Source organism: Larus michahellis, chromosome 2 (genome assembly GCF_964199755.1).
Source record: "Larus michahellis chromosome 2, bLarMic1.1, whole genome shotgun sequence".
NCBI classification, from domain to species: domain Eukaryota; kingdom Metazoa; phylum Chordata; class Aves; order Charadriiformes; family Laridae; genus Larus; species Larus michahellis.
In genome coordinates, this window is record NC_133897.1 from 148,372,474 (window position 1) to 148,393,769 (window position 21,296).

Genomic DNA, 21,296 nt, shown 5'->3' on the forward strand with positions numbered 1-21,296 from the left:
CTAGATATATCCTTAACCTTCCTCTTCTCCCAGACTAGGACACACTCTTCTCTTACCTTCATGCCAGAAGTTTTCTCTGTGTGTATCCCTTCCCCTTACTATCCTTTTCCCAGTCACCACTCTGACACCCATTCTCTGTGTCTTGGAAACAATTTATTCAGGAATTTCCCTATTTTAAAAAGAGGGAAAGTGAGGGCAAGTGTTATGCTAGAAAGTCTATAGGCTGCTACAGAGGTGCTTTTAGGTTCTGGATGTGGTAATCAGAGCTCCATCTATGTCTGATTTTCCCTGTCCAGCTACTAGGAAAAGTAATTGGGTTCGACCCATTGATTCACACAGATTGACGGAATATAGAACTCCAGGCATTGCACAGTGGAAGTATACAGAAATGCCATCGATCTGGGTGTTGAATCTCCCCTCAATTTGGCGGTTATGCTGCTGTTACTTCTTTGTACAACCTTGCTGCTAACCTGTGGATAGCAATGCAAAGCTGATTTCTGTAGAGTAATTTAAATACACTGTTAAACTACAAAGCATACTTAAAATGAAATCCCTGTTTATTACAACTGCAACTGCAAGAACCATTCTTTTTTTCCATGGTAAATAGCACCATTAGTGTGAACACAAAGTTAGCCGAGTAGAGTAGTCATATTATTTTTCATTTCTCAATATATGCTTTTGTTAGTCTGGATAGGTACAATTCTTCTTTTTCTGTTTCTCCATCACTCTGTTTCTACAATACTATGTCAAAACTGACTGATGGGAAGTCATTTCTGTAAAGGTACTTCATATTGCCATTCAATATTAAAATTAATATTGATACATACGGAATAGCAAAATCAAACTATATGTTTTAAACTGAGATGTGAATTCCCATGACTTTTAATATGTCATCATTATGCACAATAATATACATTTTTGTCATAAACTTGTATGCTTGTATATAGATAACAACAATACTTTAGCCCATGAACTGAAACATAAGTATTCAACAGTAAAAGACAATTAAAATTAGTAATTTCATTTTTTTTAAAAGGCTTTTTACCAAATAAGGTTAAAGGCTTCCTTTAAATGCATGCAAACCTGTAGGTGTTAAACCTCTGGGCAGTATGTATATGATGAGAGCCACCGCATTTAATATATGCACCTGACTACAGAAAGGCATTATAGTTTTTGTTTTGCACATTACATCTTTCATATGTGCACAGTTTTCGGTGCACACAATTATGCTTTTCTATGTCTGAAATACCCTCTCTGAAACCAACTAGCTGGAAGACCAGCTGGAGATCTTTTTGAAATATACTCCACAATCTCGAAGGGAGGGCATTTGTATTTTTCTGTCCAGCAGTAAATTTTCTACCTCAGTAGCATGGCTTATGGTACAGTATTAAAGATCCAAGCTTTCACAGCAGGCTGTATTGGCTATGTAAGCTTACACTGATTAAGCTTCTAGGAAGAAACAGTCAAATATAAACACACAAAACAACAACGCAAATTCTCAATTGAACTTAGCTAAATCAATGAAATGTGAATTGTGAATTTATCTCACTTTCATATACATTATACAACTAAAACCAATTTAATAAATGGTCAAATCCATGGCCCATAGATTAATCCATATTGATATTTCCAGTGCAGCATTATTTCTACTTTCCAGCACAAGATATTCAATACTACTGCTCTGTCAGTTGACAGTCACATTTGATTCTTTTAATAAAATCCTGTATTGCATTACTACTAGACCGAACAAGAAGCGAATTTCCACATGGGAAATTTTGGAAGAAAAGTAGATGAAGGTCTTACTATTATTATAACCAAAGGCAATAATATATACTCTCTTTTTGACATATCCAGTCTATCAATACATACTATAGAAATAAATACAAAAATTTCCACTAATAACTGAAGGACCGCACTTGGAAGACGAAGGCAAACCAGCCTGTGACCTGGACCCTGCTTCACCTGCTTGACTCCAAGTTCCCCTCTAGTGGCTGTTTGGAGCACACAGGCTTTGTAGGTATCGCTACTCCTTTTGTAAACAAGGCGAGGTGACAACATCTTGCTGCTGTTCATTACCTAAAAATAATGAATATCTGAAAAGTATGAAGAACAGTATAACATCGTTGGGCTCCATCCACTCCTTAGCCACGCACATGACAATGTTCTGTCACTGCATACACGTGTGCAACACAAAGCTGGAGCCATACTGCAAAATCCAGCTATTCGAATTACTTTCTCTCGTGCCTTTGGGAAATGGTTAAGATTCTTTCAAGGTTGTGGGTTTTCCTCACAAAAAATGTCAACATTGCAAAACTGAAATATTCCTTATGACTCCTCTGTTTGCCAAACGAGTTTCCAATGAAATGCAAGACGAGTTTCCTGGCAGCCCACAGGGCATCTTACTTTGCCATCTGCTGGTGGTCCCCAGCTTCCAGATTCCTCTGTTTTAGCTTACTGTTCCTGTGAAACTCTTCCAAAACTGGGAACAACCGGAACTCTCAATTGGACAGCATTCCCATATGGACTTTGCCCAGTGTCCTGCACCATGACATCTGGGAAGACCCGACCATGTATGAGCATGAAGGCCTAATGTACCTTCATGTTCCCTGGATCAGAGCTGGACAGTCCTTACCTTCAAGGCTCTGGTCCCTAAGTGCTACCTTAGCTGCCTGGAAGGTCTGGCTCAGGCTCTGACTTTAAGAGTTTCCAATTTCTCTGCTCTAGAGCCAAGAGGAGGCAGAGGTTGGCTGATTCACCTTCCCATTTTCACTGTGGAGAACCTTGAAGCAAGGCAAGACATAAAAAGCCAGAACTCTCAGAGCTGGGGTTCTTGTTCAGTTTCACATAGGATTTTCCATATTCTCTTAAATGGAAGTACAAATATTCTGCTTTGGTTTTGAACAGAAATCCCAGGTTTCTGCTGAAACTGAGAGAAAAAGAAAAAGAAAAAAAAAATCTGCAGAAAAAAACAGGTATCACAGATCTTTGAAGTCAAATGACCTGGACCTAAAAGCAGCATTTTTCTTTTTTTTTTTTTCCTCCTCGTATGCTCACCTGCAGTCTCCTCAGTGACAAGGATGTGCTGATATATGCCATAATCACTGCTTTCCACTGTCTAATGGTAAGCACACACATGAACTTCTCCCGTAGCAGTTCCTGAGAATGACACAATCAGTCTGTATTATAAGCTTGGAAAAATAAAGCTCATTTTCCCTGAAAAAGTAAAACTGACTACAAAACCAATTTATTATATGCACAAAAATAAATTACCAAAGGGAGACAAATATTTTTGTTTGTTTTCTAATCTCATTAAGATATATTTATTTTAAAGGTTACTTACAATTTCATAGTGGGAATGTGCTTTTGAAATTGTTTTACTTTTCAACACTGTATGCCAGTAGGTTGCCTTTTCACCTTTTTCTCAGCTTGTGGAGGATCTGAAAAGGAAAAACATACATAATAAAAAACCACACTACAAATCAATCTCCAGGAGAAAAACCCAACTGTATTATCGTAATTTGATATAGATGGTATCTGGTTGGAAAACAACCCATTCTCATTAAGAGTGAGACCTAGCTTTACTTTTTCACACTTAAATAAAACTTTAACCCTTGAGCAATCCCACTGAAATAATTTTATATTGTTAAAGTTCACGGTGAGACCCTGATCCCACTGAAATAAATGGCAAAGATTCCACTAACTTCAGGTGAGCCAGATTTAATTCCCGGTCTCCTTTGGCTGTTAGAGTCTGTCTTGGTGTCCACCTGGCTGCATAAGAAAGTAAAGTATCAACATGGAAACAGATTATGTACCAGATTCTTGTCTTTGTGCTCACTTTAACTGACCTTCAGATGTATGGTATCTCTCTATAATTTCCATAGAGCTCTAAGGTTTAGCTCACCCCTGCTTACATTTACCTTGTTAGCAGCTGTGGTATTATTTGATGTTAGGGTCAACATTGCAGGAGGGAAGTTGATTAGGCATGTATGTGTTTTGGAAAGGAATTGATGAACTAATTCTGTGGAAGGGAATGCTCCTCTTCAGGAACTGTTTACTGTTCTCTTTTATGAAGGGTACTTTTTATTGCAGTGGAAATGATGGATTGGTTTTGTTTGCGGAAACTTATGAACCTCCATTGTTCAAGGGTCCGCGGTGCAGGACACACTTGTAGGCAAGTGCAGGCAATTGGCTGGGAGCCAAAGGAGAGTTTTGCTGGAGGTCTCACTTGGAAACGATGACTCCAGGAAGTGAAAGTTTGACTTAGTTCAAGTCGTGATGAGCATGCAAAATAGGTTTACGTTCATTCAAGTTCATTTACAAGTTGTGGCTATGCAAGTGAGTTTTATCATTGATATCTTGTGAGCCCGAGCTTCAGCAAGTCTCAAACCGCTGGTACGGCCCCTTCCTTAGTGGCAAAATTGTATTATGAAGTAGGAGGGAACTGAATAAGCTTTGTTGATGCAGTATAAGCTTAAGCATGATGCAATATAATGCAGCGCTTAACACATCATTCTCTATTCTGTTTTACTCCTATGAGACAAGAAGAAACAGCCTGGCAACTTTTCTACATTATAAACTCTTCAGGGGAGGGAATATGTTTCTTTGTGTATATGTTGAAGTGCCTCTGACACCTTGGGGTTCTTTATAAATGGTAGTAATAGTAACCATTTATTGCTGTGCAGTGTGGTCTGGCCTCCCATTTACATTCAGTATGATCGGTTGTGCTGTGTCGCTGTCCTGTTCATCACTTCTCACCTTGCACTTACATGCAACTTCTATTATGGTTATTTTTAGAATACATAAGGCACTCAAATAACATGATTACAAGTGTGGAACAACAGCTTAGGAAATAGATAGGAGGATAGTTCACAGAAAGAGGCAACATACTGCACCTAAGCTGTGCAAGATCAAACCTGACATTGTAAAATCAAAGAGAGAAGGTTTAATATGAAAATAATGTGATGATATTATAATGAGTAGTGCTTTTTTCCTTTTTTTTTTCAGTTGAGTTACCATCAGTTAATGAGTTTCTGGATTTCTTTTTAAAATTCTATACGTATGCATGCAAGTGTTTGGCTATATAGGCAATATATGTGTGTAAATATATGCATAAATGCATACTCACACTTGTGGGGGGGTGTTTTTTGTGTGTATTAAGAAAAACACACAGAAAATAGTGTGCTGCAGGAAAAAAAATGGACCAATTGTAAGGTCCTTTTTCCATTCCTGGAGGGAAATAAAATGGCCATAAGTTTTCCTTTCATGGAATCTGAGCAGTCTCTATAGAAAGCTTCATTTTCTGTCAACTTCAGGAATGGGATATATTTACATACACTCAGACAGTTTGCGATGCCTGGAGGCAATGAGTAGCAGGGAAGGGTGCAGCGTGGAATGCTCTTCCAGCTCTGGCTGACAGAGGGTACTGAGTGTTTTGTTCTAGTTGTCAGACGTTAGAGCACCCCTGTGATTTCTCCAGCTTTGCGCTGAAGGCTGGCTTGGGTTCTTATCTCCAGGATGGTGCTGAACTGGGGGAGGCATAAAAGAATCTTTATCTCCCCTCTTTACTTCAGTGCAGCAGAGGAATGAACCCAATATAATATGACCACTTCAGGTAAAGTTTGTAAGTTTGTGGCCCTCAGGATATTGGCATTTTATGATGTCTAACATGTACCAAATGATGAAGAAATTTTGCATCAGATAAAGCTATTCCCCCTTGGATATGCTGTTGAATTAAATACTGTAGATTGGTCTGTCATAAATGCTATAATAATCTTTTGTTTGAGATATACAATGACATACATTTTGCATATAACTAACACGAATTTTAAAATTATCATGCCCAATCCCCTCCCATCACAGGTACTATCTAATATGATCCTTCTCTGAAACCACTTGTTTCCCTTAAACCTCTTAGATAGCTGTATTCACTTTTCCTGCTGGAAGACCTTCCAAAACCTTATGGCTCTCATGACTGGAAACTTTATGCTGGTCTCCAGTCAATTTTACTCCTGGTCAATATAGTATGATTTATTTTTACTGTCATCATTTAAATTTGACATTCATTTTCGTGCTCCTTCACTTGGCTCGCCTTTTTCTGATCATACTAAGCCAAGGCGTGTGCGTACACCTCACTAACGTGCAACAGGACTCTGCATAAAAGACTAGTTGGTAGTTTTATAATTCACTGAAGATCACAAATTTATTACTAGAGTTCTTCATTGATGTTACATTTCTTTACATCTCTCAGAGTAAGAAAATATAGTTAAACATTAGTCTAAATAAAGAAATGTAGAAATGCCTGTAGAATTTTAATTGATTTTGGATCATTAATGTTTGATATTTGCATTGGTCTAGTGCAGAAGAATGGGACTATGGATTGTCTTCATTGAAATTAAAGGCAGCTTAGAATCGTTGTTGGAATAAACAAAGTTTCTAATTTCACCCCCCAAAATGACACAGGATCATAAAGCCATTGTTAAAAAACATTTGATTAGTGACTGCTAAACTGCATCTAAAATAATAATTTTAATACCTTGAGGCAATGTAATTTTCACCTAGAACTATTTTTAATGTCAATTTTACTTCAAGAGGGACTGGTACAGGTCCTAAATAGTTGTCTTAGAGATGTGCATGACAAGGTAACATCTGGATGAGATATAATGGTTTAAGAAAATAATTAATTTTAAGTAATATAACTCAGCCTGAAAGGGATGAAGGTCCATCCTTCTAAATAATTTTTATTTATAATAATGATTTGGGAGAAGATGTAGTTATTAAGAGCAGAGAACATGGGATAGGGTATAAATAATCCAGCTCCACTGCTTAGAAGCCCATAGTCAGTAAAGAGGCGTCTGGGGACATTAGTTGACAAGGTCAAGTACTTGGATTTAATCAAATTCATTTTGTAGCTGAAGATTTAGTCATGGTTATAAGATAGCGAAGTCATCTCAAGTAAGGAAACCTAACAAGAAAGCAATACATCATCTGCATAAAGTGAAATATATCGCTCTCAGCCATTTAGCTTCATGTCAGAATTAAGGAAGGTTTTGGAAGTACTTTTCTAGCATGAGCTATTTAAATAGCAGTAAGTGATAACGTAAAGCAGTCGTGCTTTGTTTCAGTGATATTGTGAATCCCTGGTAACAGTTTAACATTATTGCTACTGGGATACACTGATGTCATGAACTGATTCAGGATGAAGATCTGCATTTGATTACCAGTTTGGAAGTTTGTATGGTTTTAACATACGGAAATGATTTTCCACACCTACCGCCATCACTGAACTTTAAGGGAGATACAGCATTAGTTTCACAGAGGAGAACTGGGCTCTTTGACCTTCTCATGCAGTTTGAAAATGGAAGACGCTGCAGGAGATCAGCTGGAGAAACAGAAACAGAACAGTCTTGTAGACCGCTGCTTATTACCTCAATTTAAGATTCAGATCATATAAAATGTTTGAAGTGTAGAACTGTGTATAAGCTAGCATATTTTGGAACAGATGGTATGAAACTGTGATGATTTCAAGATCTACAATGCTCTTAGAGAACAGGGATTTGTTCTGAACTAGCAATCACTGACTAATAATTGTTCCTGTCCTAAAAGGGAGATGCTGGAACCGGACTTGCTGTGTTTTATAAAGGACACCCCTGGTGGTTTTGCTTTTTCACTAGGTTCATTTACTATATGAATACCTGTGTATTCTAAGACTGACTTGTTATGAAAGCCTTGTTCTGAAATTTAAAAGCTGCAACTGGTTGAACTTAATTCCAACTTGGTTTTTGGTATTGAACTGAAGATGCTATTTTCCATATGCAGGTATTTTAACAAAATGTATACAACCCAAAATGAAATACAAAAAGTAAAGAAAACAGATTATAGCTGTGTATTTTTATACAATGGAGATTTCTTCGCATTAAAGACTCTAGAAACAGAACTGTCCAATTATATCACCTACTCCAAATACAGGAAATCTAAAGTAAATTTAGCATTTTTTTTCCTCTCTAGCTTTTCAAGTTATAAATGAATGTGCTTCACCATTTTTTGAAACTTCCATTATGTAAAATCTTACCATGGCAAATATTTTGTTGATTAGCAGTTTAAACTTTCCTTTCTAGAAGTCTATGCCACTACTCCTTCTCGCATATTATCTTTCACTGAATAATTTTTCCCAGTGTTATCTCCCACTAATATCTTAGTCACAGTACACCACCTTTGGTTCTCCTCAGCTTTATTCATAAGACATTACTCAGGTTACCTGACTTTCTTTTATATACTGAAATTTCCTTATTTTCATAATGCAGTGCACAGGACCAAGGTTAACGTTCTAGGACAAGGAGTTTAACTGAGTTTAACACAGAGAACAGGAGAGATACATTAACAAACAGTGATGAGAATATGAAAGGTAGATAAGAACCGTACAACTGAGAGAATAGGAATGGGCAACCTGTTCCAGTGTTTCACCACCCTCGGCGTAAAAAAATTTCTTCCTGATATCTAGTATAAATCTACCCTCTTTTAAAGTTTAAAACCATTACCCCTCATCCTGTGACTACACTTCCTGATCAAGAGTCCCTCCCCATCTTTCTCATAAGCCCCCTTTAAGTACTGAAAGACGGCAGTAAGGTCTCCCCGGAGCCTTTTCTTCTCCAGACTGAAAAATGTCAGCTCTCTCATCTTTTCCTCATAGGAGAGGTGCTCCAGCCCACTGATCATTTTTGTGGCCCTCCTCTGGACCCACTCCAACAGGTCCAGGGCTTTCCTGTGCTGAGGACTCCAGAGCTGGACACAGTGCTCCAGGTGGGGTCTCACCAGAGCGAAGTAGAGGGGCAGAATCACCTCCCTCGACCTGCTGGCCACGCTTCTTTTGATGCAGCTCAGGATGCAGTTGGCTTTCTGGGCTGTGAATGCACGCTCCTGGGTCATGTCCAGCTTTTCAGCCACCAGTACCCCAAGTACTTCTCAGCAGGGCTGCTCTCAATCCCTTCATCCCCCAACCTGTATTGATACCAGGAGTTGCCCCAGCCCAGGTGCAGGATCCTGCACTTGGACTTGTTGAACCTTATGAGGTTCACACAAACTCACTTCTCGAGTCTGTCCAGGTCCCTCTGGATGGCATCCCATCTCTCAGGCATGTCAACCTCACCACTCAGCTTGGTGTCCTCTGCAAACTTGGTGAGGGTGTACCTGATCAAACACCTGAGGGACACCACTCATCACCGATCTCCATCTGGACATTGAGTTGTTGACCACTACGCTCTGGATGCAACAATCCAACCAATTCCTCATCCACCGAATAGTCCACCCATCAGATCCATATATCTCCAATTTGGAGAGAAGGATGTTGTGGGGCACTATGTCAAAGGCCTTACAGAAGTCCAGATAGATGACATCCGTAGCTCTTCCCTTGTCCATTGAGGTAGTCAATCCATCACATAAAGCCGCTAGGCTGGTCAGGCAGGACTTGCCCTCGGGGAAGCCATGCTGACTGTCTCGAATGACCTCCCTGTCTGCCATGGGGGCTTAGCACAGCTTCTAGGAGGATCTGTTCCATGATCTTCCCAGACAGAGAGGTGAGGCTGACAGGTCAGTAGTTCCCAAGATCCTCCTCTCTACCCTTTTTTTTACAGGTATAAACTGAGAATATATTAGAGAATTAATTCAGAATCTGATATTACACTTTTTTCAGTTGATCCATCTGTGATAATCATATGAAATCCACATCCACTTCTATTTTTAGGCATTGTTTGAAAATGTAGTGAGTTTGCGTGTAGCATTTAGATTTACGTCTTCTCAGAATTGTTGATCAGCCTCTAATTTGGAAGAAATTTTATCCTTTGCACAAATTACAGATATTATAAAAAGATTAGTACATCTTGGGAGATTTTATTATGAATGATTTCAGTAGTGAGTTTACCTGCACTTATCAATAGCTCAAGCAACGTTTTTCACCTTACAGAACAAGGTAAGAGGTTAAGAACCTTTTAAAATAATAATAATAATCTTGCAAGCAGATGCATCCTGAGAAGCAGAAAACACAGCCTATAAACCAGGCACCCAAGTACCATAAACATCAGGAGTACAGAATACATCATGGAGCAATAAAGGAGTATAATGACAAGAATAATGACAAAGAAATACAGAAAAATGGTTTGATTTATTCATTAGCTTGACAAAGGTCAATCTTCCATTCTGTCAGCATGAAATTCTCAGTCCAGAAACAATACGGAATCTCATATAGCTGATATACAGGCTGAAATGATGGATTAAGGAATACATGCTATTTGGGAGCAAACTCGTGAGAAGGCAAAGGTAGTAGTACTGTTAATGATGTAATAAAATAATAAAGAGACATGTGACATTAAAATAATAAAAAAATTCTTCATTAATAATTCCAGCGCGTAATTCAGGGAATCAATGACTAAGGAGCAACATTTTCACATATAAAATTTTGCCTTTTTTATTTGCACCAGTCCTACAGATTTGTAATCAAAGTTGACAGAGTTGGAGTCAGGGAATTTAAAAGAGCAAAAGCTCACTGAATAAATATGCTCATCTGTGGCAATTTGAGTCATGAAATCTACCATTTCATGGCCAGACAGTGGCCATGGAAACAACCTCCAGGGAAAGGATCACATTTCAAAAATCTCTCTAGGATTTTGTTGGTCAATGTCCAAAAAACAGGAAAATACAAGTAGCAATATAGGATCCATAGATTAGATTGTTTGGTGTTCATTATAGTACTATTTCCACACAAAGGGCAGCTAATTTGAATGAAACAAGCTAAAATATTGGCTATATACATAAATAAACTCAAAATTATCATGTGAAAAATAAAGCCTCTGGAGCCATCGTTGGAGCTCTCACTATTGGACTGTTGCTCTAATTAGGCTAGCATCTATTGAAATAATTTGTGACACGTGGAATCAAAAAAGTCATCTGCATTTTTTAAAAGAACATTTGTTGTAAATGAAGTTATCCTCCAGAAGACTTGACCAATAATATACCTTTTTTTTTTACCAGTGCCAGTTAAGAAGTTAGTGTTCTAGATTCAGTAGTAAACTGACAAATTTGTAGAAATATTATGCTCAGACATTCTCTAGATGTTAGGCATCCAGCTGATGTACCCATGAAATAACATCTAATACACAAGAAATTTAAAAGAGCAAATATAGTACACTATGTTTTTGTTACAGATAGTAAGTAACTGAAGTTAGTGGAATTTAGTGAGATTAAACATGCTCTGCTGTGTTTGATCAGTGGTGCAGTACTAGAAATACAGCTGATGGGTTAGATAACAGTTTTCATAGATGAATTAAAGCTAAATCAGTTACAGCAAGAGCCAAATATTGCACTTCAGGATTTAAAGAACCTCTAATTATTAGTGATATGGACCAGAGCAAGCATAGAGTGGTGGCCTAGTCCCCTAAAACAGGCAACACTGATCTGAGACCAACTCATTAATGTCTTCAGTCACACCCTGTCCAAGTGGCATGTTGTGTGGCTGGCAAAACTCCCCTAGAGCAGCGGCTTGTCCCTGTTGTGTCATGAGGCCTCACTGCATCGCCCTGGTTGGTCTCACCTAAACGCAGCTCTGCTCGTTCCTGTCTGCTATTTGTCACGAGCTTTTGCACCACATAGGCTTCACTTTGATCCCCATGCAACAACTTCGATATTCTCACAATCATGAGTAAAAGAGAGCCAATGTATCTCATTTTCAAAGGTGAATAAAATACTATTTTGAGGGAATCAGTAGAAGTCACATTTAGCTACCCAATATTTGGGTATTTATTTTAAGAGGGGATTAATTTACAAATCTGCTCGCTCTGCTGTAGGGAGAACCTAGAACACTAGTTAGATTTTTAGGTATGTGAATATGAAGTGGGTCCTGTCCATAAGAAAGACATTTTAATACATAATGTAAAGACTTTTTAATCATAGCTATCAATTAATCAGCATTTCATATGAATGCAGCAGCATTTTGTCTTTTGGACCAACAGACATAAATCAAAGGTCAGACAGTTTGCTTTACTCCATTGCTTACACTAATGTGTGCAAAGTAATTTGTTTTTATGATTGCAGAACACTACAAAAACGCTCTATGCTCAGTTGTACTGATGAAATGATTTTATGAAATTGAGGGCAACTTTGTTCCTTGAGTGCCTGATGGGAAATGGCTAGGGAGTGGTTCTTCTTCAGCATTTTTATTTGGAGAGCTTTCACCTAAATCCTTTTAAAATCAGTGAGACTGGGAAACAATCAAGAACTTTGATTTCCTCCTTTTTAAGCTATTTTAATTCCTAACTATTGGTACTGTCAAAGGATAGTCTCTAGAGCAACATTTTTGGAAGCAGCTTGATTCAAAATTTAAATTTCATTTTCAAGAAGGATTAAAAAGGAAGACTGAAAAGGACTCTAAGTTACTGAGGCACTTTAGAAAATTGTAACCATGGTTTTACCTTTTAAAATTCTTATGTGATTTTTTGGATGTTACCTGCGGATTTAAGGAGAGGACATTTTGAATAAAATTTTGTTGTGAGCAGATATAATACAAAGGGGATAAACACTATGTGTACTGCTAATACCAACAAAATCAATGATGTATTTAAGGCAACCAATTTTGAGAATAATTTAGCTTTACTATGGTGTACGGTGGACTACTAAAAATCTTTTAAATTTTCTCAAAGGAATATGGGGTTACAAATTGCTGAGTGACTCTGAAGTATATTTTGCCTTTGTTCTTCAGTCCATTGGACTGTGATATCTTTCACTTATTTTACTACGTCTGCTGTGCAAAGTAAGCATCTGGTTCTGAAGGTAGAAAACCTTAGGGGGTCCCACTTTCAAAAGACTGTTTGCATGGTAAAGCTTCCTTTCTAATGTAGTTGATCCTATTTATAGGATAATGGCATAAATTGAAGAGTTGCATCAAACGCCCCCTTAATAAACCAAAACATATCCATGCTACTGAGAGGAACCTGAAGTCTCAAAAAGAGGTGCTATGCTGGCATAAACTTTGAGGCTTTAATAATAGATTTTATTATTTATTCCTATTTATGATGATGATGATGTATAGTTTTATATATTCCTTAAATTGGTAAACAATAGCAATTCTGATACATAAAGAGGGCAGGCTATGCTACTGCTCTGAGGGGGGGAAGCCTCATTTGCACAATGTAAGGAACAGATAGGAAACAAGTACCGATTATACCACAGACTCTGCCAGATGGCATTCTGCATTTGTGTAAGAACATCCATTAGATGGATATATAGCAGAAGAAATACTGGGTTTTAAAAGATGATGAAGGTGATTATAAAGCCATAGTGGTAAACTGGTACATCCACTATGGGTTCCCCTGTATCTATAGGGGGATCATCACATATGTTTCCAGGTTTCTAACATTTTTAAACTCTTGGTCAAGCGTATATATATGTTGTTGAGCTGTTAGTGCATATGCAAGCTCCTTCACTTACACTGGGCAAACTGAGATGCCCATAATATCTAGTTTGGCTACGCGCAATGATGCAGACACTGCTAATTGCCCCCAGAAGGTGTGCTACGTAACAGTTATGGTGGGAGGGAAGACCAAGGAGAAGAGAAAATGTTGTTTTAGTTCAAGCTCTGCAGCTGAAGTTGCACTCTATACTCATGTCACTACTTTATGAGTGTTGCACTACAAAGTCATAAACACTAATTTGACAATATTAATGTTATCTTTTCAGTGTTATGCTATGTCTACATGAAATACTGCTGTTGGCTTATTTAACAAGAAATAAAGATAGAAATAGAGATTTTTAAAGCACTACAGCTGTCTGTTTTCCCTTTTCCCTTCTGTTTCTGCTATTCTGCTATTCCTTGCCTTTTTCTTCCTTGTTCTCCTATTTTCTCCTGTGCTTAGAAGCTGAAAGAAAATTCATGCTACAGTATTGTTGGTATTTCTGAGAAAGGTGCTTCTCTCAGAAGCCTGGACTGTAGAGCGTTAAGACTGCGCTAAGGGTAGTATGCTCCTGGGGAGGGTAAGGCCATGGAATGCAGAGAAGTCCTCTGACTTGTAAGAGAACTGGCCTCTGAAGCCCATGCACGTGCCAAAATGGTAAGTTACTGCTGCTGTGGGCTGCACAGTCTTGCTACTGGCAGAAATTTGCAGTGTGGTGTAGGATTATATACATGTTTCAGTAGATTTCTAAGTTTTCAGTGGCCATCTGTAAGCAGTGGGGGTGAATGGGCTGCATTTCAGACAACCGAGGCATCCAGAAATATTTCCTCACAGGACACTGTTCCTTCCACTGCACACTCCAGATGCTGCCATATGCGCGATACACTGTCTCGTTCTGAACATGCAGCCGTGTTTTTAGCTTTCTTCAATCAAAAAGCTTTCTCTAGCTATGCCACAGCTACTGAATTTTCTTTTCCAGCTGAAGGCATGGTATACTACATGGTAGTTTGTGCAAGTCATTTTTGCAGTAGAATTTTGCCGATCTTAAGATACATATATTTTTATAAAGGAGAACATGGATGTCAAAATTAGGAGCTGTTTTGTATGTATAATTTTTCAGAAGTAAATGCAAATTCTTTCCAGGGTATTACTGCAATCCTGTGCAGTGAAAAAGAGTATTTTACATTATTATGAAGAGAATTATGATGGCGATTCTGTGATTCCAATTTGAAGTTGCCCAAAAAGTCTAAGCAGTTTGGTAGACGAACAGTTTGTTCATCCATAAGATTACCTGAGCAATATCACAGAGCATCCAGTCAGGAAATGAAGAATAATCTTTGCCACTATTTCTGGATAACAAATAAGATATAAATTTTAATGTGAGATGAAAAGTATCTTGCATAACTGAACTATTGAAAGAGAGTAGTGATTTCTGCTCTAAATAAATACCTGAAAAAAGACAGGAAACTGACACCAAGAAAATACTAAGCTTTGCACCAACCAAAAATGAACTCAAATCCAGAGAGTGCCCTTTTTAGGAAAAGTCTGCTGAGGAATCCAGAAAGTTTCTGAGGTCACCATTTATTTCTATGCCATTCTTCCTTCTCCATATGGAGTGGACATGGGTTTTGGCCTCTAAACACTGGCAGATCTCCCAGAATAGATGCAAAGGTCTGGACTATCAACATGGAGTCTGACTCAGCACTGATTCCAGCACTCTGTGTGTCTGGCTTCCTACTGTTGATGTGTTGCTGCATCCATTGAAATCCTGCGGCCAGGAACTTCACTGTAGGGTTATGATCACTCCTAGGGAGTAAAACATTCACAAAAAATGTAGTAGTAATTCATTTCTAACTTGTTTACAGGACTGGTTGAAAGGGCAATACATATCCACTGGTCTCACCCATTCTCTTTGGTTATTCTCAGATCTTCTGTAGGTTCCTGCGCATGTGAGGAATCTGCCTTGCAGCATTTTTCCTTTGTGTCATCTAGAGGCACACCACACTGGTAGAGCTTTTTCTTCTTTATTTCAAAAGTCAGAAGAAGCTTTACTTCTAAATTCAATCGTCTTTCAGCTGTGCAGTGATATATTTAAGTCTGTTTTCTTGTTGTCTTAGAATCTAAGTATGTCTGGCATGGCCACACAGAAAAATCTCCAAATTATGAAATTACAAGAAACTGTAGTTTTCAAACAGCTGGGGAAAGTACAACTTGTCCCATAGTTGTGTTATAGAGGTATTAATTCTGAGACTTAATAATTTCACGGTCAGATTAATTAATTATGTCACTATTGACCAAAGAAAGGAGAGGAATAAAGTTACAAAAAGCTATGCTGTATATTCTTTCTAACTCTGTGAGTGGTTAATACTTGGAAAAATACCACCTTTTTCTTCCTTTTCATTCAGAGATAAAGAACCTTTGGCTATGATTAAGATCATGAAAGAATCCAAGTCTTTACAAAGGAAATCAAAACCTAAGAGGCCAACAGAACTTACACAATTATATTTTTAACATTACATACTCTTACTGGGTGTTTCAAATGGTCAGAACTTGATTGTGTGCATATCCCAGAAATCAAGCATATTTTCTTCCAAATTCTGTTGCTGCCTAAACCTTAGGATGCCTTCATCATATCAATATCTTTGTATAAAATAGCCTATAACTAGAGTTACATTAGAATTCTGATGTGATTTTGCTCAGTGTACACTCTTTTTCACAAAAAAAATAATATAGGAAATCCATACTTGCTTGTCAAGAGGTTAATTCTGCTGCCAAGAGAATATTTCAGTATTTTAGGATTTCCTTTTCTCGATGAGGCAATTGAAAGGTTGTTTTAAAAATCACTAAGTGTTCTCCAAAGAAGGACATTGTTTTTAAAAGTATGCATGTTATCTATGTGGAAGACAGTTGCTAACACTTGAAGATCATGGAAATCCATGCTGTAATTTTCCCAGTTTCTTTGCCAGAGTACAGGCATTTCAATAATTTAAGTTTTGAACTGTGATAACCATTCAGTTAGAGGGTTTATATAAATCTTCGTAGAATCTTAGAAAGGTATAGACAATTGCAAGGGATGAAGTTCGAGATGATTAAGAAGTGAATCTCTGCAGAGGTTATTTTCTTCTTCTTGAGATACTGTAATTAACTAACAGCATACATCTTCTGGAATGGACTTATACCACCACTGCTCACATCCAGTTATTATTTTGGTTGAAAAGCACTACATTTTTAAACTATTCTTACTCCATCATTCTTAATTATCTGTCTGTACCCTCAGCTTTTGGACAGATAGCCACCATTCCCTCAGTACAAAAACTAGAGACTTTCTTTCCCCTGCCCCCATGCTCAGACGCTGTAGTTGCCCCCCAGCGCGGAGGGGGGTTTGTACCATTCCCCTGGCCATGCTGGCAAAGCACTCTGTGAGTGCTGGCTGGTTGCAATAACCAACAGGCGAACCTAAGGAGCCAGCGGGTGGCACAGACACTGCAACCTTGGTGTGGACATCATTAGAGCTACAGGAGTTTAGAAAATTATGCATTTGCTGGGGGGAGTGTGTGTGGAGGTAATTTGTAAACCTTAAAGAATCTACTCTGAATGACTCTCTCTACAGGATAACAGAAAATGCTGGGCCTGTTCTTGAGCCCTGAGGGAAAGCTACACCTCTTGACTTGTGTCCATACAACTCAAGCCCCTGCCCCACCAAAAGAGCCTTGCCAGTACTGCATACTGGAAGAGCACCAGCAGACCCGGTGCTACTGTAGAGCACCAGAGACGGGCTCAACTACTGCACAGCATCAATGATCCCGTCAGCGCTCCAGCTGTGCCCTGCCCCAGCCTCAGCTGCCAGGCATGGCCTGCCAGAGCTGCTCTTCATCTGGGATACACTACGTGCTACTCCGTCCTGCTAAAGAAAATCAGTAATTTTCATGCACTACTAAAACGCACAAAATGAACGCTTACTGTGAATTAGGGAAGGTCGTTCCTTAACTTAGACCATTAATTACATTTTAAAACAGCAGGCATATGTATGCTTCTTTTTGGAATTTCATAAACAACTTTTTAACCCTTAGGTAAACAAGTTCAAAATACACTGAGAAACACTGAAATGACTAAGTGTAATAATCCTTTAAGTGATCAAACATATATCTCTGAACAGTCAAAGAAATAATACACCTTTATATGTCCTCCTTTGAGCTGACAAAGTAGAATATGGCCTTAATGCCTCAGAATAGACAAAATATGTAACTTAACTTACATTGCTGCTTAAATATTTACGAAAGCAAGAGTCAGCATAATAATGATGCTCTTATGTAATTTACCCTAAACAGTATGTGAGAATAAACACTTACTGGTGATACAGACTCTAGCAGTGCTTCATTTTGCATAGCTGTTTATCACTTATTTATAACTGTTTTATACCACATACAGTATATTAATTTTTAAATTGCAGTTTGTATATTGTCTAAATGTTGGAAACAGGTTACTCAACCCCATTCTTTTACATTTAAACAGCAGTAGGTTTAAAGGTGGTATCTGTCAAATTACCTGGTTAGACTTAAAACACTATGTGGGAGGTAGGCAACAAAATAGAAACAGAACAGAACTGTCGAACTCTATGAAGGAAAAGACATTGCTAATTCTGATTAGGGAACCGGACTGAGATTTAAGAAAATGGTGAGAATGGGTAGAGGTCAAATATTAATTTTAATTTGAAAGATGGGTATCCATTCAAGCCCCTGTTTGACCCTAATTCTGCAACAAAGCCGTAGCAGAGCATTTCATTTGGTGGACTCTTATCATGTTCGTCTATTGCCGTAGAACACCTTCTTGAAAACACTACCACTATTACATTGCTACTTAAACATGAGCCTACACCTCAAGGAAAGAAACTGAAATATCAATTTGTCGTACCACAATCACTTCAGCTAAATGGAAAACATTTATTATTTACTCAGATTCTTTAAAGTATCTGAACAACAAATGTTTAACACAGTTGACAGTTTCCATCATGTTCTCTTCTTTAAAAAAAAAAAAAGTGGTTTTGTAAATTCACTTATCATTTATGAACATTGTTTTCTAACATAATATGATGGAAAACTTTAGTGCATTGCCGTATTAGGATTTATGCTGCTTTTATGAAGACTTTTGCGATATTGGCCAAATAAATAATCACTGGAAGCTTTGAGAGGTCAAGCTGAAAACTATTTCTGTTGAGAGTATCTGGACCACTGAGGTAAGAGTTAAAGAAATGCTTAACAGTTTACCTGAACATAAATCATTTAATTCCTGCTAGCAAAGCTGTAAGAACACTTAACGTTGTAGTACACTCATGTGTCAGATCTGAAATTTCTGGAAGCACACTAATAAAGATGTTTCAGTATCAAGTGTCCTTATTTGGCATCAGTGAAATCAGACCGATTTTGTTTTTGTGTTGTTGGGTTCTTTTTTTTCAAGACTTTTGCAAAGTTAATGTTTGACAACAGCGAGAATCCGGTAATGTGCGCGCAGTGCTAAGCAATGCAATGAGGTATAGAAAGCATGGTCTGTTCATAACAGGTCATTTACAACTGTATATGTAAACAAGATGATTTAGGGCATTAAAACAGAACGTTCAAGAGAAATTTTGTCCTGAAGACACAGACTGTAAACGTGAGGATTGCTAGTGGTTTAGCTTTGTCAGAACACTGAACCGGTATTGGGAACAGAAGCGTCAGATGTTGGTTTCTATTGTGCAAAAAACAAAATTTCCCTATTATCGCTACTTAGAAGGGGAAAACTAGTTAAAGTCTAGGTACTTTGTTGGCTTATCTTCCTCTCTCATCTAAAAGTCAAAAAGAGATGGACCACGCGGGCAGACAGCGGTGACCACATGGCCGGTCGGCCCCGCCATCCACAAGCTGGTGCCGGCGGCTGGGCAACGGCGAAGGAAGAGCACCCGTCCCTCGCCGGGGAAGCCCACGCCAACCCCCGCGGCGGCTCCACCTCCCCCCGCCGCCGCCCGCCGCCCGTTATCCCTCAGCGCTCGCCCCCGGCGACACCCGTGAGGCAAAGCCGGGGTCCCACCGCCCGGCGGTGGCGGGACCCGCTCTGGAGGGCTCTGCCCTCACCGCCCAGCGCCGGGCTCTCCGGGCTCTCCCGGCCCAGGAGGAAGCGTTTACTCTTCCCGCGGAGCGGTGAAAGCCCCCGGCCGGGCCAGGACAGCCCGGCGGGCTCCCGGTGCGGGGCGGGAGGAGTCGTGCCGGCTGCCTGGCTGCCACGGAGTTTCTTCGCCCGCTCTCCCGCCGCTGCCTCTCCCGGGAAAGTTGCCGCTCTCCCCGCCACCGCCCGAAGCCCCGGCAGCGCCGGGACAATTGAAGCCTCCCGCCTCAGCACCCCGCGCCCCGCAGGCAGCCGGCGATTTGCATGCGGACTTGTCTCTGGTAGCAGCCACTGCCCGTCAAGCCTGACGGACAAACGCCCCCCTCTTTCCGCCCCCCCCCCCCCGTCCCGGAAAGCCCCTCCCTCGCCCCCTCCCTCGGCGGCACCTCCCGCCGCCTGTCAGTCGGAGCGGAGCGCGGCGCGGGGAGCGGAGGCGGCGCGGCAACGGCAGAGAGCGGGCGAGAGAGGGAGAGAGCGAGCGAGGAGCCCAGCTCTCCCCTCCCTCCCTCTCTCCCTCCCTCCCTCCCTCCCTTCCTTCCTCCTCTCTCCTTCCCTCCCTCCCTCCCTCGCTCCTTCCCCTGCTCCCTCCCTCCGTTCTTTCTGCTTCTCTCTTCCCCTCATTCTCGCTCTCCGTCTCACCCACCCCGGTCGCCGTTTCTCTTCCCCTCGTCCTCCGTCACACGCGCACACACTCTTTCCCTCTCCCTGTTTTTCTGTCATTTGACTTTGCATCTCACGGCGGCCACCGGCTCCTCCATGAATCCCGACTACTGATCTGTCACCCTCCCTCCACCCCCCGTCCCCTCCCAGCTCCACTCCTGTACCTGGGGCGAGGCGGGAGCGGCAGCCGAGCAGCATGTCCCGAAGGAAACAGAGCAAACCCAGGCAGATCAAACGTAAGTTTCCTGAGGGGGGCTCCCTCTAACAGACTTTTATTTATCTCGTTCTTGGGAGACGCGAGAGAGGTGGCTGTGGGGAGCAATAGGGGGGTCCGGAGTACGGACCGAACGGTGAAACTTTGCCAGAGAGGCTGAGGATGGGGAGAGACGAGGGGGACAGGAGCGAGAGCCAGAAGCTGCTCTTATGCGGTGCCACGGGCTCCTCGGTGTCCCCTTTCCCGCTCCTTCGGAGCTCTTGCTGCCTCCCCGTAGTCTCTTCCAACTGTTCCTCCGAGTTTCGGAGCGGGATCACTCATGTTTTTCCAAGTTAAAGTAGCGCCGGGCGAGCAGCACCAGCCGGCTTCCCCGCACCGTGCCACTCAGCAACTTTCTGCGTCTCACGCGTGTGCACAGACCCGGTGCCGAGCCGGGGCTGCAGTAAGTACCGGGGGATCGCAGAAAGTATGTGTCGGTGGGGGGACAGGCGAGGAATTTCCCGCGGGGGAGCCGGCGAGTAGCGCCGCGCCGGCCGCGGGCCCCGCCGTCCCCGCGTCCCTCCGCGGCTGGACGCGCAGCGCCGCGCTGTCGGGCGCGGACCGCCCACGTCCCCGCGGGGCTCGCTCTGCCGCCGCGCCGCCAGCGCACTCACTCGTCTTTGCTGTTTTCGGGGGGGTTTCCACACTTTTGAGGTGTTTTCTGTATTGAGAAGCAGGTGTGCTGGAGGCTGGCAGCGGAAAGAAACTCTGCCTCATCGCGATCATAGTTCACTTTTCTTGCCTGTGACACGAGGCAGAGTCTTAACTTCATAAACTTTTCCGTGCTTTAGATTATTCATCCCAACAAGGCT

The 21,296-nt window shown here is 40.8% G+C and overlaps 1 protein-coding gene across 2 annotated transcripts in view; it reads left to right on the forward strand.

The window, feature by feature from the left end:
* The first annotated feature begins 19,972 nt into the window (after positions 1-19,972).
* Positions 19,973-21,296, forward strand: part of ZFPM2 (zinc finger protein, FOG family member 2) — a 316,036-nt gene continuing 314,712 nt past the window's right edge. For both annotated transcript variants that reach the window (XM_074577643.1, XM_074577645.1), the window contains exon 1: positions 19,973-20,467. In XM_074577643.1, coding sequence (XP_074433744.1) covers positions 20,428-20,467 — 40 coding nt within the window. In that variant the 5' untranslated portion in view covers positions 19,973-20,427. The remainder of the gene's footprint in view (positions 20,468-21,296) is intronic.